The sequence below is a fragment of the Dermacentor variabilis genome, chromosome 1 (genome assembly GCF_050947875.1).
Source record: "Dermacentor variabilis isolate Ectoservices chromosome 1, ASM5094787v1, whole genome shotgun sequence".
Classification (NCBI taxonomy): domain Eukaryota; kingdom Metazoa; phylum Arthropoda; class Arachnida; order Ixodida; family Ixodidae; genus Dermacentor; species Dermacentor variabilis.
This window is the reverse complement of record NC_134568.1, coordinates 185,806,662-185,831,565: the sequence shown is the minus strand read 5'-3', so window position 1 is coordinate 185,831,565 and position 24,904 is coordinate 185,806,662. Positions and strand designations below refer to the sequence as shown.

The 24,904-nt window shown below is 41.4% G+C and overlaps 1 protein-coding gene across 1 annotated transcript in view; it reads left to right on the top strand.

The window, feature by feature from the left end:
- The window catches only part of LOC142589580 (protein O-glucosyltransferase 2-like), a 64,473-nt gene extending 42,825 nt beyond the window's left edge, over positions 1-21,648 (top strand). Inside the window, exons 6-8 of the mRNA XM_075701056.1 lie at positions 10,682-10,919; positions 12,322-12,723; positions 16,937-21,648. Coding sequence (XP_075557171.1) covers positions 10,682-10,919; positions 12,322-12,723; positions 16,937-16,957 — 661 coding nt within the window. The 3' untranslated portion in view covers positions 16,958-21,648. The remainder of the gene's footprint in view (positions 1-10,681; positions 10,920-12,321; positions 12,724-16,936) is intronic.
- The last annotated feature ends 3,256 nt before the right edge of the window (positions 21,649-24,904 follow it).

Below are 24,904 nucleotides of genomic sequence, written 5' to 3'. Positions count from 1 at the left end.
AGGAGTATATTTTTACTGAGCAGAAGGCCCTAGCTGATGGTCATTTCTCGGTGGGTCAATCTCCCCGGCCACCTTGTGCTGGCCACTCTTGAGCTGAGCCATGCGCCCGCTTCGCTTCATAGGCAATGGCCTGTCCCTAGCCAGGATAGAATAGGATAGGATATCCTTCTACGATGGCGCGTACCCAACGCGGGGGATTGGCTTAGCCAGCTGCCGTTCTCCTCATCTTCCTCGACGTTAATGCTGCTACAAGCTAATTGGTTTATTGCTAATCAAAATTTAACATGTGAACATGCAAACAAGGTGCCACATAAAGGCAGTAGTATTCTTTGTCAGTTTTCTTTGGCTGCATAAGTTTCTGCTGACCATAAACATTGCAAACAATTACCAATGTCTGGTGTTCACCTTTGTGTACTCATCTTTTTCTTGACATTTATGATGATTATGATCTTGCATCTTCTCTTTGATTGAACCAAATTATTTTGTTTCTATTAACCATTCTTTGACCTTATTGCTTCTCTCAAAACACCTGTCTCAGGAGTAATGGCATCTGGAAGGTGCCCCAACTGCTGCTTTGAAAACAACACTGGGATGGATTTCAATATCTGACAAAACAAAAATGCTATTCCAGGCTCTCAGAAGTTAAAGCTATTTTTTAGTCATCAATTGTATAGTTGAGATGTTGGTGCAGAAAATTTTTCTTGCTGACATAACTGCTCCTTTCAAGTTTAATTCAAGTTTATATTAAGTTATAGCAGCGATGCATGGCTGGCGTCTGCAGGTATTCTCCTGATCATGTAGCGTCCCCTTGTTGGGCTCGGTGGTGGGCGGCCACCATCGCCGCCGAATTTTCCAACTTTGTATGGCAAATGCTTTTCCCCCACTGCCTGATCGCTCCCTGGAGAGGGGGCGCACCGATGAACCATTCAGCTTTTTTATGCAACCGAAAGAGTCCTTTCTCAAATACCATGTTGTTCACAGTCAGCACGAGAAAGACAGTCTGAATGATCTCACCGTTTCTTGTTGGCAAATCTCTCACTGAAGCAATAGGCCCAGGTTATAAAGTAACAAAGATGGGAAGTGGCGATCTTCTTCTCGAAGTTCGCGACATGCCACAATAGCTCTCGAAACTTGTAGCATTTGGGGACAATCCCGTCTCAGTAGGCCCACACAGGACAATGAATACAGTGCACGGTGTCATCTCAGAAGATGACCTTCTCATATTTAGTGAAAGTGAACTACTAGAAGGATGGCAAGAACAGAACATTGTCAAGGTGCAAAGGATTAAAATAAGACGAGATGACGAAGAAATACCAACTAAGCATATAATAATTACTTTTGGGACCAACATTCTTCCTGAATAAATTGAGACCAGTTACTACAAGCTTCGTGTCAGACCGTACATTTCAAACCTGCATCGATGTTTTGGGCATGGGTCACAAACCTACAGAGGGCATGCTACTTGTGCTAAGTGTAGCTCCATTGAACACTCTTTTGACGTTTGCAGTTCAGCAGCCCACTGTGCCAACTGTGAAGGAGACCACCCTGCGTACTCGTGATCCTGCCCCTCGTGGAAAAAAGAAAAACAAATAATAGAACTCAAGTTGAAACTAAATCTGTCTTTCCCAGAGGCATGCAAGCATTTCTATTCCAACAATCAGTCCAGTCCTTCCTACACCGATGTGGCGTGCCGGGGGGCTGCACCACATTATTTGGCGGCCACCCAAGTCACACGCAGAGTGGTGGCGGTCACGCCATCAGCCCCCCTGACTGGAACAACCAGCACTGTTCCAGCCCCCACAAAGGAGGGCCAGCAGACCCGCAGGCTTGTTGGACCCAGGGCCACTGCCCGTGCAGATCGGCCCAACACTCCCGCGAAAGTGCCCGTTGCGCAGGCAGTATCCACCGCCTCAGACCAGGTGATGGATACGAGCACAACTCCGACGTCTCAGGCGTCCAAGGAACGGCACAGCTCTCTCGGGCGCGCCACCGAGAAAGAAAAATCCTGTATCACGGTGCCTGGAAAGGTCTCGTGATCTAATCTAATCTCTTAGACGGATACACAGATATTATAGATACACAGATATTACAGTGGAATGTGAGAAGCTTACTCCACAGCCAAGACGATATTAAGGAACTCTTACATAAGTACAATCCAAAGGTGCTGTGTGTCCAAGAAACACATCTTAATCCCTCACGCACGAACTTTCCCCGGCAGTATGCCATTTACCGAAAAGACCGCAACAGGCCCTTGCCTCGTCAGGCGGTGTAGCAATAGTAGTAGATAAGGGTGTTGCTTGCCGGCAGTTAGAGCTTAAAATGCCCGTAGAGGCTGTTGCTGTCAGTGCGGTGCTGTTTAATAAGCTTGTAACAATTACCTCCCTATACATCTCCCCGAACTACCGCCTTTCAAAAACAGAATTTCACAGCTTTATCTATGAACTGCCCGAACCTTATAGTGTCGTGGGAGATTTTAATGCACACAACACCCTTTGGGGACGTTATCGTTGCGATTCCAGAGGACGCTTTATAGAAAACTTCCTCTTCACTACAGATGCTTGCCTGCTAAATGCGAAAGATCCTACATTCTACAGTGTCACAAGCAATACATTCTCATCTATCGATTTAAGCATTGCATTGAGTACACTCTTGCCGCATCTGGAGTGGAGCATGATTAAGAATCCATACGGGAGTGACCATTTCCCCATTGTCATAAAACTAACAAAAGGTGATGAGTGCTCTCCACATGTCTCCCGGCAGAAAGTCGATTGTGCTGACTGGACGCGATACAGGGCGCTCACGCATTTGTCCTGGAATGACATCTGTACACTTTCTATCGGTGATGCAGTGGCATATTTCATGGCGTTTATAGTTCATGTGGCATCAGTATGTATCCCCGTAACAAATGGATTGCCCTGTAAGCGACGTGTTCCATGGTGGAATGACAAGTGTAAGAAAGCATATAGAAATCAAAATAATGCTTGGAACCACCTTCGAGACTCTCTAACTACGGAGAGCCTGATCACTTTCAAGAAAATAAAGTCTGAGGGTAGAAGAACGCGGTGCTGTGCCAAAAAGGAAAGCTGGCAAAGATACATTTCTAGCATTAACTCTTATACTGACGAAAGAAAAGCCTGGAACAGAGTGTGGAACAGAGTGAATAAAATCAAAGGTCGGCAAACTCATCCTCTCCCCTTAGTAAACACGCAGGGAAATACTCTTCAGGACCATGCTTATTCTTTAGGGGCACATTTTGCGTACATTTCTTGTCGTAATTGTCGTAAACTGTCGAAGCCTGAAGAATAAAACTAATGATTTTGCAGGCCTTCTATCGATATCAAAGCCTGACATTGTTATCGCCACCGAATCCTGGCTAGACTCTGACATTGCGGATTCTGAGGTATTTCCATCAGGCTATGCTGCATATAGAAAGGACCGAAATGCGCGGGGAGGGGGGGTGTTTGTTCTAGTTCGGGACACAATTGAAAGTGCACCATTTCTTCCAGCTGACGATACCTCAGAGTCTGTATGGTGCAGACTATGCTTTTCAGATGGGAACGCCCTTACTGTCGGTTCTTTCTACAGACCACCAAATTTGAACACTGTTGAACCATTTATCAGCCTTTCAAGGTCACTCTCAGTCCTGTCATCTGAAACGATAATTCTTGGTGGTGATTTTAACATGCCAGATGTTGAATGGCGTGACCTATATCCTGTACAGAATAATAGGTCATTGCTTCAGTCTGCATTTTGCGAGCTGATAATGACCTATGGGCTCTTCCAGTTCGTTGATTTTCCTACTCGTTTTGGATGTACAGACGGAAATGTGTTAGACTTGGTCTTTAGTAACCAGAAAGATACCATAGACTTCATTGTACCAGTACCAGGGATTAGTGACCATGAAGTAGTTGCAGGTACTATTCGTTGCAGAAAAATAGAATTTACCAAAGTGCGGCCGAAAAAGGTATTCTTTTATGAAAGGGGTAATTATGAGGCTATTTCTAATGAGTTAAATGATTTCCTGCCTATATTTGCGCATTACAGTTCATTTAGTAGCATCGACAGTCTGTGGGTCATATTCAGGGATAAACTGCTTTCATTGACCTCAGATTTCGTTCCGTCTAAGGTGGTTTCGACTAAGCGCCGCAAGGATAAGCCCTGGATTAATAAGGATTTACGTTCATCAATTCAGAAAAAATCCCGAACTTACAAAATATATTGCAAAACTAAAAACCCAAGCATGTACAAAAAGCTAAGGGATATCAGCACAAAACTTAAAAGCGAATTGAAGGTTGCGAAGGATGCATATCTACAAGCCTTAGCAGATAAACTAAAAACAAATCCCAAAGAGGTCTGGCGGTATATTAAGAGCAACAAGAAGGATGACACTGGCATCCCGGCCATCACAAATGATGGTAACCTAATTAAAGAGGACAAAGGAAAAGCAGAAGTATTCAACAAGTATTTTCATTCAGTTTTTACAAAGCCATGTAGCATTGCTATTTCTTACACACCGACACCATTACCGGAAATGGAAAACGTTGCCGTGAGCAAGGAAGGAGTGGAGGCTTTGTTGTTTAACCTAAACCTGCATTCAGCTCATGGACCCGATGGAATTTCTAATCATGTTTTGAAACAATGTTCGAGACAGATAGCACCTTTCTTAGTAATATTATTCAACAAGTCACTAGATAATCAAAAACTGCCCGAAGATTGGAAGACAGCCAACGTGACTCCGATATTTAAAGAAGGTGATCGTACACACGTAGGCAATTACAGGCCGATATCTTTAACTTCCGTTTGCTGTAAGACTCTCGAACATGTCCTGTACTCTAATCTGATGAAACATTTTCAAACAAATAACTTTTTCACTTCGGCTCAGCATGGGTTCCGCTCTGGTTTTTCGTGCGTAACACAACTAGCCGAATTCACTCATGACATTGCACTCGGCCTCGACCATGGTGAACAGATAGATGCACTCTTTCTTGATCTGCGGAAAGCATTTGATGTCGTCCCGCACAATCTATTTTGCTTAAAATTATCATTCCTAGGCCTTCCTGAACATATTTTTGGCTGGATAAAGGATTATTTACACCTGCGCAAACAGCAAGTTGTTCTTAATGGGGTAAACTCGGCTCCAATGCAGGTGCTATCGGGAGTGCCTCAAGGCTCTGTGCTTGGGCCTCTTTTGTTCCTAGTTTATATTAATGATTTAGTAGTAGGCCTTAATTCAACAGTTAGACTGTATGCCGATGACTGCGTCATGTATCGTGCAGTGAAATGTTATGCCGATATGTCTGTCTTACAGGACGACCTTGAAAAAGTTTCTATTTGGTGCAAGCGGTGGCAGATGATTCTGAATACTGGTAAATGCTACCATGTGCAGTTTACAAAGAAAAAGAAAAAATTCCCCAGTTCCTATTGCCTAAATAATATTGCACTCAGTACCGCTAAGGATGTTCAGTACCTCGGAGTTACGTTTTCTGAAACGCTTGACTGGACTAATCATGTTAACTCAATTAGCGCGAAAGCTTACCGTCTTCTTCACTTTTTCCGACGAAATTTTAAGCATTCTCCTTCATCACTGAAGGCAACCTTGTATTTAACAAACATCAGGCCTATTCTAGAATATGCATGCGTTATCTGGGATCCATACACTATAAACCTCACAGAAAAAATAGAACGCGTCCAAAAGCAAGCAGCACGCTTCGTAACAGGAAATTATAATTTTACTACCAGAGGATCCAGAATAAGGGAAGGGTTGGGTTGGAAAACTCTTTCTTCACGCAGGAAAATCCTAAGATTCAAATTCCTTTACAATATATATAAAAGTAAAACTGGTATCGACAAAACACTGTTCATCAAGGAGCCGCATTACGTTTCATCTAGGAGAGACCACGCTAACAAAATTAGAGCTTATCAGTGCCGTACCAATGTGTTTAAGTATTCATTTTTTCCTAACACGATTAGCGATTGGAATGAGCTCCCTAATGAAGTGATGGCAGCTTCTAGTTTTGAAAATGCTATTGAGAGTCATATTCTTTGATTGTTCTGTTATTCATCGCTGCACATACGCTACTTTTTTTTTCTGTTTTGCTAGTTAGTTATTTTGTCACTCACTTTGTTTTGTACTTTGTTAGTTTCTATTCCGCTTTTGCGAATTTCAGTGCTTAAACTATGTTCTATTTGCTGATGTATTCTTTTGATGTTGCTGAATATGTTTCCATTGTGACCACCTGTATTTTAACCCCCCTACGATAATGCCGTACAGGCGATGTAGGTATACCGAATAAATAAATAAAATAAATAGCTCATTGCATTACTCAGATACATTCTTGAGGTACCAGCAACAAGCCGAGCGACTGCCTCTGGATTGGAAAGGCAAGAGCAATGAATCCTACAACCGTCCTTTTAATACGGCGGAATTTCAGGCTGCACTACGTAGTTGTAATAGATCGGCCCCTGGACACGATCGAATAGTTTATGAGATGATTGAACACCTACACCCCGAAGTACACAAAATGCTCCTATCTCTTTTTAACGACATATTCTCTGCCAGCTACATTCCGTCTGCCTGGAAGCAAGCAGTCATAATTTCTATTCTGAAAGAGGGTAAGGACCCATCTTTGGCCAGCAGCTATAGGCCTATAGCTCTAACAAGCTGCGTATGTAAGCTTTTTGAGAAAATTACCAACCGGTGCCTGGCCCATTTTCTTGAAAGCAACAAGATACTAGATCCCTTGCAGTGCGGCTTCAGGGAACGTATATCCACAACAGATCATCTTGTCTGCATTGAGACAAATATCTGTGATGCTTTTGTGCGCAAACAATTTTTTTGTTGGTATTTTTAGAAATGGAGAAAGCATATGATACTACTTGGCGTTTCGGAATCCTTCGTGATCTAGCTGGAATGGGCGTCCGAGGCAACTTGCTAAATGTGATTCAAATTTATCTGTCCAACTGCACATTTCGTGTTCGGATTGGTAACATCCTTGTCTCGTCTATTTACTCAGGAGACTGGTGTGCCACAAGGCAGAGTGCTGAGCTGCACTCTATTTCTTGTAAAAATTAACTCACTCCATACTGTCATACTATATACAATCTTTTATTCTGTATATGTAGACGATATCCAAATAGGTTACAAGTCATATAATCTTAGTATCTGCGAGCGACAAGTGCAGCTTGGCCTGAATAAGTTGTCTAAGTGGGTAGAGGAGAACGATTTTAAACTAAACCCTCAAAAAAGTATGTGCACTCTCCTCTCGAATAAGAGAGGTGTAATACCAAAGCCCGTTATTGATCTTAATGGAGAACGGCTATCTGTGAGCCATGAACAGAAATTTCTAGGTCTCATTTTAGATTCTAAACTAACTTTTATACCACATTTGAAATATCTGAAAATGAAGCGCTTGAAGACAATGAATCTACTGAAGCTCTTGTCCCGCACATCTTGGGGAAGTGACAGAAGGTGCCTTTTGAGCTTGTACAAAAGTCTTATATGATCACGCCTTGACTACGGAGTCATTGTGTATAACTCTGACACACCTAGTGCTTTGAAGATGCAGGATTCCGTCCGCCACTTGGGTATCTGTCTTGCTACTGTTGCGTTTAGGACTAGCCCTGTAGAAATCCTGTACGCTGAATGCAACGAATGGTCTCTACATCTTCAAAGAACACATTTAAGTTTTTCTTATGCCCTGAAGGTGAAATCAGATTTCCATCATCCATGCCATTCAGTTATTCGTGGTCTATCCATGGCCAGGCTGTTCCGTAACTGCCCAGGCACTGTCCCTCCGGTTGGAAGCACTGTGCGAAGAAACGGGCGCCTCAATTTTATAGAATGTCATAATGGCAACTACGCAGCTTCCACCGCCTTGCGAGCGGTGGGCTATCGAGTGTGACGTCTCGTTTGCAGAAATATCAAAATAGGCACACATACGTTCACATTTTCTTGAGCTTCAGGAGAAGTATTCTTGTGCTGAATTTTACACAGATGCCTCTAAGTCTCCTTCTGGTGTTGCTTACGCAGCACTAGGACCAGCATTTTTAATATCCGGTACATTGAACCCACATACATGTATTTTTACAGTGGAAGCATATGCAATACTCTCTGCAGTAAAAGCACATCAAGCAAACGAATCTCACTAGGGCTATGGTGTTTACAGACTCATTGAGTGTAGCCCGAGCCCTAATGAATGTACGAAAACATAAACACACTGTCTTTAATGAACTGTATACATTGCTATGCTCAACTTATAGTGCTAAACAAGTGATCATCCTATGCTGGGCACCTGGCCACTGTGGTATAAAAGGCACTAAAGCTGCTGACGAGAAAGCTACTTCAGTAGCTTTTAGTGACACAAACACAAACATACCCATCCCAGCCATAGATCTTAAACCATACTTGCGGCACAAGCTGAAAAACCACTGGAAGAAACAGATATACTCAGATATCCAATAAACTGTACTTGATGAAACTTAAATTAGGGCGTCAGATATTGGAGAAAACATCACGATATAATGAAGTGCTCCTTTGCCGATTAAGAATAGGACACCTTTATGGCACTCACTCCTACCTCTTGACTGGGGGGAATCCTCCGACTTGTAGTAAGTGCGGCAAAAATCTCGCAATCCTGCACGTTCTTATTCAACGCTCTGCAATAGAAGCACAGAGGAAAAAAATATTTCACTTCTGGCTATCGAGAAAATATACCTCGTCACCCAACATTTTTTCTTAGCATTGCAAAGCTTTCTAATCTGAAATTAGTCTTAGAGCTTTTAGCTGAAGCAGACACTCTGAAAACAATTTGGCCAGATAATTTTTAGCACATGTATAACAGCGCTTGTACTCGAGGGCTTTCTTGAAGTCATAGTGCCATTGGTATGTTTTGTTGCATCATGTTCTTAACGAAACCCCATTGCCATAGTCCACATCACTACCTAGTGAGTGCCATTATTTTAGCACCCATATATTTTACGCCATTTACAGTGACAGGTCTTAAGCCCTTTTTCCGCCATGTCACATCTATCATGAGGAATTCATTGTCCATGCCATTCACAATACATTGTTACCGTTACCACTTGTCATGGCACTCTTTGGCCATACCTGGCCCTTGTGCCATAAAACACCACACATGATCAAGTTTAATTTTTGGGGCATGCTATATCACCATAGCTCTCATTTATCACTCTCACTGATATTTGTATGCATTAAATCAGGTGAGCTTGTGGGTGGAAGACCTCAATTTAAAGCTAAGCTGAAGCTACTTTATTGATAAGCTTTCCACAAAAAATTGGTTGTCCTTACAAATTTGTAGGGTGTCCTTCGGATTATGGCCTCTTAACATTTACGAATGATGAATGAGCTTTTTTATTACCTAAATTGTTGCTTTTGAACACAGTTGAATTAAATTATAATAGGTAACTTTTAATTAAGCTACATTTAATTAGTGGAAGTTAACTAACTGTTCTATACATGTCTACTTTCTGCCATATGCTAGTTGTCTTTATTTTTATCCCTCTATATGACTTTCTCTTTTTCCTCCTTTATGAACATTGGTGTTTTCACAGAAATTATGCTGCATTCCAAAAGTCTTTAACCAGCCGCATCAATTCATCTGTTATGAAGATGCTGCTGCTTGGAGTGTGTGAGGAGTTCCTTTCATTGTGTGTTTTGTGACAGAACTGCATGATGAGAATTGACCTAAAATATGTTATGAAACACTCGATGAAAATTGCCATGAGAAATTAGTGCATTTTCAAGTTGGAGCAAGGAGTAAAATGGAGAATTATTTTGTGTCCTTCTCTTACCATGTAGAATGCCATATAAAATGAAGTCATGCTTCTGTCCATAAATTACTGTTGCATGGCATAACTTCCTTAAAGAGCCCCTAAACCACCTGAGCTCAAAAATTCATTATATAGTGGCAGCTTTGTACCATTTTATAGTGAACACTGAGCTGCAAGAAGTTTTTTTTAATGACACCGTAATAGCAGAGTTACAGGCTTTTTATGAACGGCTATGTGGCTGCTGTGGTTTCTTGCTCTCATTCACTACTGTACCAACAGGTGTTCTCTCCTCCTCACCACATACTCTCAACAACTCCATGCAGTGCTGCAAAAGCTATGGGTTGCATCAACACACCTTAAGAAAGTCTTCTCCGCTGTCCACCCCTAATGGTCCTCTGCACAATGCCCACTAAATGAAAGCTTCACGATAGGATTAGTGGCACATAATGTGCGAGCCCCCCTCTATTCTCGGAACATACAGCTCACTTTCATCTCATTGGCAATATCGTTCCTCATTGGCCAGCTAGTTGACAGCTTTAACTCTTATGACGTCATGCTCAGGACTCTGCTGGCATCACGATGTGCAAAATGAAATCATAAAAGCTCGGAGAGGAGCACTGGATCGTTTCTTGAATTTGCGGCTTCCCTGAGGTGTGTGGCATTGCGATGTTTGCTATAATTTAAGGCTTTCCTGAGGCCTTTAGTACTGCCATGTTCATGAACGTTCATTGTCACTGTATACACAATGCACATGTTTATTTAAAATGTATAAGAAAAATGTCAGATATGATTTAGGGGCCATTTCAAACCACCAGTGCATCTCTTGAGTCAGTTTGTCACAGTTAGAAGATTTTGCACCAATTTCTTACCGTTTTGGATGCATTCTGTGCAGGGTGACTCTAGATCTTCTTTCTGTGCAAGGGAACAGTGGGCCAGCTTGGAAAGAGAAGCGTCCATGTGGGTTTTGGCGAGGTCGTGACAGCTGCCCTGAACGCCTTGACCTTGTGGCTCTCTCACGTCGTCACCCGGATCTATTAAATGCTTCCCTCACAAATTTTTTCTTTTTTCGAGACAAGATGGATATATATGGTCCCCAAACCAGCCACGTCTCCTTTTTTGATTTCTTTAAGGTTTGTGCAAAATAAGATTCATTGTCTGGTATGGATGTGTAGTACCAAGAGTTCTAGAAAATTGTTTTTGAGGTCTGCATGACATTCATCACGTGTTTTCCTGTGAAGACCATTCAAGCAATTTATGGTGACTGAAATTATATGCAGCCTTCTATTGGCTTTCAAGCTGATTTGTAGCATAATAAATCATTTTACTTTGATTGCAGAAGGGCTCAATACCAAAAGTATGAATGTGCCAACTTTTAGCTTACCTATTATGCTTGCAAAACTCATTTTACCATTATACTCAGGTTTAGCAAAGTGGTATTCAAATGAACTAGTCGGTCCATAGCTGATAAAAATTTAAGAGCTTTTCATACAAACAAAGGCGCAACCTTAAGACAGCAGTGTCCTTCTTTGTCAATTTTTACTGGTTGCACAAATTTGTGCTGAGCACACACATTGCAAACAGATGACCAAATTACCAATGTCTGGTGCTTTCCTTCTGTGTACTCACAAATTGTTTCACAGAAATATGTTGCCATCTATTATAATCTTCTCTCCAATTGAACCAAATGATCTTGTTTCTATTCACTTTGTGTCCCTAAACTCCGTTGGGGTAGTATGCATCATGCTCTTTTGAAGGAATGCATCGTGAAGTGTTTTCATACTTTTGCTGCATATTGTGACAGCAGAATTTGTATTTAATATACAATGTAAGTAATTCTCTACTCCATATCTCAGGCATGCAAAGATGTGTGTAATAATCAGCTTTCTTACTAACTCAGCAACACTATGTTGTCATAAAAATTGTAGAAAGAGTAGAAAAGGTAGAAATGAAAATGTAGAAACAGTAGAAACTGTTGAAGGGACAGTTTTATGATAAAGTGAAATTATGTACGACTTATCCTTCCGTGTGTACGTGCATGTGTGTGTGCACATGTGTACACACATTTGTTTAATGTAGAAGAGTAGACTGTTGGGCTAGTTGGTTGTCCATATTTGAAGTAGTAGCGTAGCGCGAAAAAAACCATGGACTAAAGAAAGACGTCTTTCTTGTGGCCGTGGTTTTTTCGCACTAAGCTTCTACTTCAATTTTAATGTAGAGCGTTGTTTAATCAGTTCTGATGCTTAAGTGTGCCAGAAAATAAAAATTATGCACACGTGCATACTTTGGACCTAAGTTTTTATATGATTTTATCGAGCTATGTCAGCTTAGACGTCCATGAACAAAAAGAAGAGAGAGACATGGAGAGAGCGTTTATTATATATCTTGAGGAGGCAAGCGCTGCCCTTCAGTTGAGAACTTATGTCTCAAGGATGGATAATTAACATAACTCCTGTTATCTTTTACTATGCTAAATTTCCTGCTACTTGCACAGTGTAACAAAGTCTCACAGATTACACTTTCTGGAAACTGCAGTACAAGTACCAAATCAACGTGGACGGCACCGTGGCTGCTTACCGGCTTCCTTACCTTCTGGCTGGGTCTGGTTTGGTGCTGAAGCAAGATTCTGAGTATTATGAGCATTTCTACTCGCATCTCACTCCCATGGTGCACTATGTGCCATTTCAACGCAACCTTTCGGACCTAATTAACAAGCTAACTTGGGCACGTGACCATGATGAGGTTGCACATGGCATTGTCAAGGAAGCCCAACAGTTTGCATTGGATCACCTCTTACCACACCATGTGTTCTGTTACCATGCACAGCTTTTCCAAGAATACTCCCTCAAGCTAAATCGACGTGCCAAAGTTGCTGAAGGCATGGAAGAAGTGCCTCAACCTCATAATAAGCAGCCATGTGACTGTGGAGAGCAGCAGGTAGAGATTTATTGTATAACCTTTGATGCTGGCATGACACTTACATAAGAAGAAGGCTGGGCATTTTGCATTGCAGAGAGCAGTTTGTGTTATTGGTGTGATTTTGTTCACACCTCTTGCCAAGTTGTTTTGTGTGTCCATGATCTAAAACAGCAAAATTGGCGCATTCATATGGAAGGAGGTGTACACAGCAGGGTACTTATGTTTTCATGATGGAGCTGTTGCCACGTAACCTTATGGAGATCTGATATATACTGGCCATTAATAAAAGCTATATATATATATATATATATATATATATATATATATATATATATATATATATATATATATATATATATATATATCAGCTTTATTTCACCTAGACAGCACAGCTTGGCTTAGTATGAATAATGAAATAGTAATTGTTCTTTAAGTTCAGCAATTTATGTGCACTACAAGGTGTTTAGAAGGATTGTGCACCAGCCTTCTTTATGACTCCTGGAGCAGTAGTGCCTAAGCAAGTCGTGCTCATGACAGTACTGTCTGAGAGAGAAAAAACAAACCGGTTTAGCACGTCCTTTGGCAACTGCGTCCTGACACTGAGGACATTACCCTGGAGTTACTAAAAGAAGCAAATAGATTTAATGTGGGAGTTACCGTATTTTTGCACATACAATATTTACTTGCAGTGAAGGCACCCCCCCCCCCCCAAAAAAAAGAAAATTGATGTATAGATTGGAGGTGCATTCATTATAGGGCGTAAAATTTTGAGTGGATTTCTTCTACGGTGCACTAAGATTGTGTCCAAAAACCAACTACCAATGAATCAAGCATATATGTAATTTACAAGAATAGGCAAACTTTTTTATTTTCTCGCCTTCAAAACACTCATTCCAAATCAGAATCTGTGCATGAGGAATCTGTACATCTGGCCACCAATGCCTGTCGTGCTTCAGTCAGTTGGCAAGCGCAGCGTAGGACTGGTGCACGAATTTCCTCAGCACCTTATGGCTTGACTGTTCCTCCCACTTCCAGAAACTATTATAAATATTGTCTTTGCCTTGTCCTCCTTTCGTAACTCCCTAAGATGTCAGGATGCCGTGAGTGCTGAACATCGCAGTTCAAGTAAAAATAAGTAATCTTACTTGTACGCAAGTTTAGTGCACTTCTCCAACTAGCGCAATTAGAAAACTTCGCAATTTGGCATGCAGTGTCTTTACTAGGCCGACATTGTTTTGAGTGAAACAGGAATATAAAATGTACAATTAAAGGCACTTTGTTACAATTGGTTTAAAATAAATTTTTAATAAATGAAGTCTGACTTTCAATGTCTGGAGCTAGTCGAATAGGAACATTCACGGCCGTATATTGCATTTGTTCAGCACAGGACAAAAGAGAATTAGAGAACAATCGGACAACAAAAGCAGAGGTGTTTTTCCTGAAGTGCATGTGATATTAGCAAACAGCTATGACAATGATTATGATGATGGCGATGTTTCTGTAGCATTCTTTTGAATATGACATTAGAATTAATTTGCCTCATGACAGGAGTCTGCCTAACTGCCCGTGCATGCCTTCTCATCAGCTATTTATCGCAGCCACGTGTGTAAAAGCTTGCTGGCACTACTTAACCGCTTTCTAGATCTTTATGCAGGATAAAGACTTGTGGTACCAGAAATCTCCAGCATACACACTCATGTGTGTGTTCTGAAGCTTTTCAGAGAAGCATGCCAACTGGAATATAAGAAAAAAAAAAAAAAGAAGAAAACAGGCTGTGATAAAAGAAGTAAACTATGAGAGCTCTCACCCCACCTCCTGGCTTCTGGCACGCTCTGGAAGTTACAACAGTAAGATAAGGCTAAGACAATATTTGTAATGGTTTTTATTACTCGGCAAGAAATTTGCATTGCAGTCCCATTCTGTTCATGCAGACTGACTGTTGCTTAACAGCTGTTCGGCTGTGCAGTGAAGCGGTTGTATGTAACTACGCTGAAGTTGGTGCAGGGGCCAAATCCAAAAATTCATATCTCGCTTAAAACAGAAGTCAAAATGAGATAGCAATAAAAATGTAATGCCAACAAATAGGCCTATCTAATGTGCTTTATGTCATATTTTTACGGAGAGCACCTCATTACGAAAATCGGGGCTGAAAGTGCACCAAAACTGACATTTTGGTATGTTTGTCCTGTTTTTTGAGAATATCTGTCCAATGTATTGACATCTTATGAAAATATTTGCTGTAAAGCACATTTCTAGCAGTAATGCAAAATAATTCAAATGAGTAGTAGGATACAACTTAAAAAAACAGCGTTTGGCAACCAAGGCACACAAAGGTTGTGTTAGTCCGCCAGCCAGTCACAGAAGCAAACAAAATCGTTGTCATGTGACATATTCAAAATGGCGTCGTACTTCATACCTCTGGAGCATCTGCTGTTCTTGAAGAGTCTTTTCATTGGTGGAAGCAATGAGATGTGCAACAGACATTGACAAAGTGTATGGAATCTGACCATTTCACTCTTCAAAAGTCCGCAGCACAGTTCATTTCATTGCTGAGCCCATTTTACTCGTGAAACTTCACTGCCAACTGAAGTGAAACTTCGCAATAAATAGTTGCAGTAAATCAAGCATTTTATTCCAGTTCAATAAAGAATTATGCTTTCACCGTGCCACTATAATATACGAGTGAAAATGTATAAAATTACACGCTAATAATTTTATTTTTGTGGTTACCAGCTTATTTAGGTAACAGGGAAGTTTGAAGTGTGAACTATTTGCAGCCTTGCGGATGAACAGTGGCTGGAGGCTATGAGGGCGTGGGCAGGGCTTCACTGCAATATTAAGTTGTATATGACATACTGAAAATTGGTGCTAAAAAGTCATGTTTTACGGGAATGTATGAACTAGTAAAAAATTAGCATAACTCTATTGGGTCATTTTTTGTGTTCTCGATTGCGAATGTTGGCGCAGGGAAAATGTATGTTACGGGAACATATCAGTGAGGTACTACTGTAACTGTGAGCAAAGCAGATGTAACCAGGGTTTTTTACAAGACAATCTGAGACAGTCTAGCAACACATCTGGGACACTTGGTATGGAATGACCCTGTCGCCATATAGTTTCCTACAATAATTACTAGAGGTAACTCTGGCCATGCGATCGTTCAGCCACCATGGGAATGATGGGAAATACCTGGATTTGTCTGATCTTCGTGAGTGTGATTTCAGACGTTCTTGTGACTTTGTTTATTAAACTTTATCTGCCTTCATGTCCTAAATCTCAGAGCAATCAATACTTTTCTAAGTGCTGAAAACGCTGCAAACACACACAATCACTACTGTTTGCAGCGGTTCGGCCTGTCAGTGTGGACAAATCGAAATGCACCAAATGTCTCGGCATGCTGACTTGCCCGCAAGAAATTCATAAGGGCATTCTATGGCTCTTGTTGGTACATGCATTCGTGGTGTAATTGTTTCAATACCGGGCTTCTGTGCTACAGTTCCCGTGTTCAAATCCTGCTGTCGGGCAAGTTTAATAATGATACTTTAATTATTAATTAAACAGTACTTTGTTGAAAATTATGAGCTTACAAAGTCACGAAGCCATTTGAAGCTAGAAGTTTAGGCAAATCCATGTACTTCCCATTATTCCCATGCTGGCTGCAACGCCCCGATTGCAACTCCCGTAGACACTATCACCAGAGTTCCATCTAATGGTTATGGTATGAAACTCTATGCCTGTGACAATTTGCTGTCATAGATGGTTTTCCATAGATAGTTTCCCCACACTGTATTGATACCATGAAGCTGCGGTAATTATTTTTCTTTAAATTGATGACATGGGATCTTGGACGTTGGTTCTTTGGTGATGGTAAAATTTACTAGGGCATTTCGACGCTACTTGTTGATTTCAGCTCATGTTTGTGCTTGCGTTTTTCATGTTAATGCCAGAATGTGCACTATAACTTTGCTAACCTGTTTGACACCACAGTTCTGGCTTTTCACATCACATAAGTTAAGCTGGATCTGTTTTCATTGCCTCATGAACTATTGAAACTATGCTTATCATAGGGTTAAAATGTGAAGAGAGCTTTTTATTGAAATGTTTGTGTATTGCTGTCTGTTCAACATAAGGTGTTAAATGTGGAAAACTTCACTACTTCTGCAAATGGTGATGCCCTGTGTCTTCATCTTCTTATTCAACACTCACTTTTTTCTTTTCTTCTTTTTTTCAGAGGGAACGTGATGAGTTATAGCCGAAGATACTCCATATACTGAAAGTAGCGGCATTTATCCAAAAGGTGGAATCGTATTTTGCTACATATGGCACAAAAATGAATGTACAAATTCCGTGTGCATGGCATGCACATGGAACATGCAAATAGGTGTGATTCGAAGATATGCTTAAAAGGAGTACTGACACGTTTTGAAACTCATAGAAATACTACTACATGCTTCTTGTACATAAAAAAATGACAGCATGTATGAAAGTTGGAAAATATTTTAAGACATATCAATTTGGTACTTAAGTTTGTCTCAAAAGGTCGGATCTGGTGTCATCAACATTGTCCCATCATGACACAAAGCAAAATTTGCTGACCTTGTGTAGCAGTTAGGTATTCTGATGTTTCTCATGAAACAATAAACAAGAGTGCTGTGCGTATTTCTCCTGGCTGTGGTTGCATGTGGCAACTGCAGCGAATGCAGAAACATAGCAAGCTAGTGCATTCACCTATTGAAACTGGTTTAAAACTTGTTCACAAGTGTCATAGTAAATTATCAAGGGCACTCTGATGCTTGCCTGTGTTTTTTCTAGAGTTTAAGAGGGCTTGGCCCTTCATTTAGTGGACAAGTAAAAAAATGTCAGTACTTCTTTAAAAGAGCTCTTATGTGGACAATGCCACAAGTATTATCATCTGCTGCAAGAGCTGTCTTCACTTTGTAAAGCTTGTGTGTATAGACGGTTTTCTTCAAGAATACTCGATGACTTTGGATGCCAAATGTATTTCAGTCACACGAGTAGAATGGCTTCAAGCATAACTAGTGGCATTTGGCTAGATGTCTTGGTACTTGAATGGAACCAATATTTTGTTTATGGTGCAGGCTTGCAAACCTTAACATTTGTTAATCACCCATGTGTCATGTGTTTCTTACTTCACTGTGTACTTCAAATATGAGGTCTTCAGTGAGAGGGGAGTTAAAATGGCACCATTTAACAATGATTTGCTTATTTGCTTATTCTGAAATGCACATTTTGCCTTGACTACCTGTTCCGAAACATGCATAGAAAGTATATTGATGCACTGGTGTCATAAGTACCACAAATTATTGACACTGCTAGTAAAGCTATTCTCTCTCTCTCTCCTCCCCTGTATTTCTCTGAAGTTTTTATAATATTGCAGGCATTCTATTGCCATAGGTCGGAACTGCTAAGATTAAGGACAGTGCTTCATTAAAATTTTCGTCTGCATGAAACAGACAAAAGCACCTGCTGCTATGTCTGTGCAGCTATCTATTCATGTTATCATTTGGTTTCATTACACTGTAAGTTGACAAACAAATTGTGTTTATGTGCCTGACGAACTATCTGCTCCAATTTGCGCATGTCATCAATCAGTGTAAGCGCTTGTTGTGTATACTAGTGATAAGTGTAAAACACTTGTCACTAGTACTATACATTAATTGCGAGTATTCAAAAGGCAATTGAGAGGCCTGTCTAAAGCAAGCTCCCTGCCCTAAGCTCCACATTATTTTTGGGTCCTTAATATTTCTGGTCACAGTGAGGATGCTGATCTTGCAAAATAATTCCTATGCATTTTAAGCACACTGCATCATTACTGCTCAAAATAGCTATGCTAGCTTTACTGTATTCATTTAAGCAAACTTTGTTTCAAGAGTTGGAGCAGTATATTTAGCTAGATTTTGTGATTTTCAGATAAAAAGTAACATATTTGTCAGAAAAGCTCTTGCAAATATGATTAAACCTCAAGAGCTGGTGGAATATGGGCTGATGTGTGATAGAGAAGGCAGAAGGAGAGAATACATTGAGCTGTTGCTGCATGCTTTTACCTTCTCTGTCAGCTCTTCCTTGCACCAATATATACCAGTAGCCCATGGCAGGACATCTGTGCCATAGAGAAGCAATAATGTTTCTTTAGCGTTCTATTGGTTATGAGTGAGATTCTTGATTACATTGAAGCACAGTATACTTTCATCAGTATTTCTCTTATAGCATTGATGATATGTACAGTGTGTCCTAACTAGTATGCGGCAAGTTTACAAAAACACTGAGCACTCTCTACAGCTTAAACCCCATGTACAAAATTAGGGGCAATATGAAGAAGCTTAAAGTATTTCTGTCTATTTAATTAGATATCGTGTATTTGCACAGTAAAAAGTTACATTCTTGACTCACTGTTTGACGAGGCTTGGCCTACTTACTGTCACTACAATGTGACACTATCGATAATGATTAATTTGCTAACCTCACGAACGCTTACGTCTTGGCCCATATCATAAAACAAGAAATTTAGGTTGCCTTTCAAAAGATCGGATCCATTTATTTGCAGGATGCTATTATTTTTGGAGCTCTTTTTTCCACATTCTATTTCTGCATTAGCTCATTCATATCAACATGTTTGAGAATAGCAATGCTGCACCCAGACAATTCGTGCAGCACCCAGTGCTCCGAGTGGCATAATCCAAAATGGCTGGGCAGGCCTCTAAAATAGGATGTGTTGCCTCTATTGGCGATGGTCACTGCATTCGTGCTAGCAACTGGTTTCAACGTGAACGGCAAATTAAGAGTGTGAACCAAAGTTTATAGTAGCTTGGGTTTTGTTTTGCATACTCATTTCTATAGCAAACTATTGAACACACATCATTCTAGGTAAGAAGCAAAACCATTTATCATGAATTCAGCAGCCACAAGATAAACATGCCATCGCATCTTTGAGACCACAGTGTCTGGCATTGGGTATGCTGTGTTCACCTATAATGCCTGTGAAAGCAGTAATGCTGAGGCACACGAGCGGGCTACGTTAAAATTACTTTGTGTGTGGGCCTTTATTTTTAATACTGAAAAGCAGTTACAGAAAACATAACATGCTGGAAATAATTGCATATAGTGTTTTTCAAAAGATACCCAAGTGTTCTGTATCGATAGATAGGTCAGTAAATTATTATTCTGAGAATTACCCAGATAACCATTAAGTAATCTAAACGTAAGGTACTGGTGGCTTCTCCACAAAAGCTAATAACAGGTGGGTTCACCAGTGTAATAAGCATCTGTCAATCAGTCTCTCTTTAATGTGGTGTATATTGGTTGGGGCATTCTATAGACACTTTAAAGCTAGCAGTCTGTGCACCAGGGACCGCCACAGGCATGCCGCCATTGAATGCCTTCTGAATCAAGAGCAAGCCTGCATCAGCCACCACCCGTCTTTCCAGCAACATTCCAACGAGAGGCCAGAAATCGCTTAGTATTATTTAATTAAAATGTGAAAGGGCATAGGGAAGACATGCTCTGCTGTGAACTGCAAAAACTGCGACAGAGACTTGAATGTGTGGTATGAGGCTGTGTGCGAGTTTCATCCGCCTCTGCTGCACAAGGAATGCCTATATTTAGAGTCCTTCATCATGTATGCCTTTCCACAAGCTGAGCACAACAAGCTTTACCACTTGTGCTGGATAGCCATTTGTTGGCAATGAGTGGCAAGCGATTCCTGGCAATGACTGTCAGGCTAACACCATCTGCAGCAGCAACACAGCATTACCGCCACCTCTGGCACAAAATATTGTGACATCTTAAACTTCAATAAGCATGCAAATCAGCACTACATCCTCCTCACACAAGCACAACTGACATACTCGAAGAACTTAACTTTCCATAACAGGAAAGTCGAGCATGGAATAGGTGGGCACCGTGATTTTTCTGCGCTGAGAACCAAACAGCAGAAGAGCGATTGCTCTGCCACATGCAACATTTTTTTCCCACATTGTGTGCATACATTTTAGTCTGTGCTCTAAGAAACCATTCCCAAGTTGTCTGATCAGAAGTAGCAACAAGAATTGCATGGTAAAAGCAGGTCGCCAACAGGCTTTTGTGTGCGTAAATAAATCTATTGCAGAGCCATATTGTTGCACTGTCAACGTCTACAACAGGTGCATGGCTGTAACGGCCTTGTAAATCTATTGCTGCAAAGACTAGAACATAAAGGATTAAAGCAAACATCAGGCTGCTGCATTCGTCGCCTTCACCTGGTAAGCATGCGCACTATTAAGATTGTAGCGCAGACAGAATGGATAAATTAAAGGTATAATTGCACTGCCTCTGCACCTTTGGGCAAAGTTTTATGTTGTCTACCCACTTCCTGCTCACCATGCTGGCCGAAGTAGCGACTGTCTGAGCTGTGCCTGCGGTCGTGGTGCCCATTGTAAACTAGTGAGGAAACACTGATCAGAAGGTGCTCAATGGCGGGTGCTGTCTCTTGTGAGCCAATATGGCAGTGCCCATCGATATCCTGCTGTAAAAAGTTTGTATGATGATTCCTCCATTTATCATTGTTTGTCAAAGATGTCAATTTTTGTTATATGTTAAGCTGCTGGGTACATGTTTCTCAGACTTTTCTGTGTTCTCTGAAGTCATCTGTGTAGTAATTGCTTCCATACTGATATTTTCTAAAGCTTCCAAAGTATTTGGGTACTTTAATTTGTGCTGATAACTCAGTATTATGCACCCTACTTCCCTCTGGCATCATAAAGGTACTGTGATACAGCATATTTGGTTGCTATTTTATTGTAATAGCATGATCTGTGATTATGGTGTTGGGGCATTTGTTTCTTCAGCGCATGATGCATTCCTGTTTGTAGTGTCTTCTTCTGTGACACAAGAAAAAGCTTTCTCTATAGAACTGTTTTCAATAAATTGTTCAATGTTGCTGGCTGATTTCAATTTATGTGTGATTCAATTACCTTATGGAAACCCTCTGAAGTGTTCACCAATGCTTCCAGCAAAAATTTTACAGTGGACTTAAACAGTGAATTGAAGTTCACATTCATGTTTATATGTAAACATAAGGTTCTACGACACATAACATGTAATTCAAGCTGGCATCAGAGACATTCAGTGAAGAGTGACACACCTACTGGCACATACCCAGTGACCTAAATTAGCATCAATTATAGTCTGCGACGACCTAAGCATTACAAAGAAGCTTCATTCACAAAAACGCAACGCACCTGCTCTTCACCTATAAAATAGAGCTGGGCCAGCTGGAGTCCACTCAGCTTATTGACTCTGGTGTGCCAATGTACATGCTAGGCTAATTAAACAATAAAAACTAGTTGTTTTAAGCAAAAATATTATCTTTGCTTACCAGTGACATCGGGATCCCCATAAAATGTGCATAGACGTTCAGGTTTCATGCTGAAACCAGTGACACAAAGGCCGATCTTTATGGAGAAAACAGTTGTTGCAAACACTTGAAACTACTTTACATCAGTTAGATAAGCGAACCTAATTGGTTGGCACATCTGTGCAAATTTTGTTTTAGTTGGGCAGTGTACATATAACCCTGTATAATTCTTAGGTTGTCACCGACTATAGGTTCATTACATACCCAGTGCTTCAAGTAGGCATCAAAAAGTTTCTTCAAACAGCGATACCTATATTCAGTCCCACATCTAGTGACCCATGTTGGCGTGAAAGAGCTTCGTTGAAGAGACGCACATATACACATACCTGCCAACTCTTCCGAATTTTCCGTAAGATGTACGAATTTTGAGCAGTCTTAAGATTTTACAAATCTTGCTTGAAATTTTATGGAAAACATTTTATTTGCAAAGAAAGAACTTGAAAATGTAGTAAAACTACACCCTGGTACCATGCACCGCCATGGGAGGGCAATACATATGCATGGTATCATCATCAGCAGCTGCAAGGTTGTAGTGACTTCTGTTGTCTACTAGGGGGGTCACGAATCCATATCCAGAGCTCGATAGTGCCGATAGCACCTCTAACGCCCCCGCATACCTATTGCCATGCCATGTTGCCTTTGCTCGCGCGGGCGCGCGGGTTTGGGCTTCAGTCAGCTTCACTCACCGCAGTGTGGGCCTCTCCTTTTGTGTGATTAGCTGCCGTGGTGGATGCAATGCGACTACAGCCTGTAGCAGCTTTGTAGTGCAATGGCGGGCTCCAAGCCCCGGCAGTACTTCCAAGTGTTTTTGAAGTCGTACAGGGTAGAATTTCTGTGCTTCGTGCCGTCGAAGAAAGGGGAGAAGTTCGGATTCTGCACCATATGTGCCCGTGATGTGAACATCTTGCATGGCGGCAAGTCTGACATCAAGGCCCACATCACTTCGAAAAAGCATCGGGGACATGTGCGAATCGTGGACAGCCAGCCAAACCTAGCAACTTTTGTACGCAGCGACAACGACCTCAGTGTTATTCGGGCAGAATGCCTCTTCACAGCATTTTTAGTTGAACACAACATCCCGCTGAGTGTCGGCGATCATGCCGGACCGCTTTTCCGGAAGATGCTCCCCAAGTGAGAAGAAGCGAAATGCCCGTAGACGAGCAAAGACGACGTCAATTGTTTGGGAAATGGCCGCCAACGCGAAGACCCCATTGCTGGATTCCCTAAAATAGCAAGTATTTTCGATCGCTGTGGATGGCAGTAACAATAGGGATACGCAGCTTTACCCTATTGTTGCGACATATTTCGTTAATGAAACGAGTAGAGTCGAAAACCGCCTTCTTTGCCTCGGGACAATACAAGGGGAAGCGACGGGTCACAAGATTGCAAATCTGGTTCTGGACGAGATGAAGTCTCGGAATTTGCCTGTTGAAAACCTGTTGGCTATGTATTCGGACAATGCCAATGTTGTGATCGGCAAGAAAAGTTTCTATTGTATTCAGAGAGGCTCAATCAGGTTTGATAGGGGTTGGTTGCTCGTGCCATCTCATCAATTTGGCTGCCCTAAAAGGAGCTTCATGTCCTTCCTGTAAAGGTTGACAAGGCTTTGGTTGACATTTTTTTTTTACCTAGAGAAAAGATCAACTTAAAAAGTTCCAAAAATTGCATGACGCCGAAGTCTGAAAGATGTTGAAGCATTCACAGACACGTTGGCTGTCGTTGAAAAAGTGTTTCAAGAGGCTGCTCGACCAGTCGAAACCACTACTCAGTTTTTTTTTTTTTTTATCTGAAACAAAGCAGTGCAACAAGCAGAGCTTGTTTTTAGAGTCATACCAATTCCGAAGACTTCCTCACAAACCCCCAAGGACCCTGTACTGACCCCAAAGTCTGCTACACGTCTTCACAAGACTGCTGCAGGCCTCAGGAAAAAAGCATCAATGGCGATGAACTCTCGCTAAACAGGAAAGGAGGTCATTCTGGATCTCAAGCAAAAAAATTGAAACTTCCTACGAAGGATTCTGGGGAAGCCAGCCACGTGACCCGTGAGGAGCGGCTGTTTTATTTTTTGTCATCGGAGGCAAACAGGGCATGCTGTATTTTTCTCCAAAATGTTATACCGCTTTTTGAGAAGGCAAACTGCCCTATTCAGGCACAGGCTCCTCAGATTCATGTACTGAGGGGCCTCTTGAACCGCCTTTTCGAGTATCTCCAGACTAGATTTGTGCACCCAGGTGTTGTCAAGGCAAGTCATTCATTGCTGAAAGTTAACTATGGAGCTGCAGAGAACCAGAAAGGTGATGAAGACATATTCATTGGCAGCACAACCTACTCTGTGGTTGAGACGCTGAGCTGCATAGAGAGGGAGTTCTTCTCTACTGTACGTCTGTACTGGAAGACGTCAATCTCAAGATGGCTGAAGGTGCTCAAGTACAAGCTCTGGAAACTGCTTCATTCAATAGCTTACATCATTTTATTATGGCGTTCCCTGCCATCCTACCCCGGCAGAGTGGCGAATAAAAAGAAGAAGCAATCGACGCACTTGAAGTCTAGTTTGCCAACTTGCAAGCATATCAGGTTCCAGCCGACATATTGAATGAGCCAAGGTGCGACGTGCAGTGGTCGCAATTCGGAAGCGTTCGAAGTGTCGACGGATTGCTCAGGTTCCACAGAATTTCAATGGTTATGCTAGGTATTCTCTCCATTCCCCACAGCAATGCTGAATGTGAGGCAATATTTAGCACTGCGAACAGAACTTGAACGGAGTTTCGCTCATCTGTGTGTGAGAAA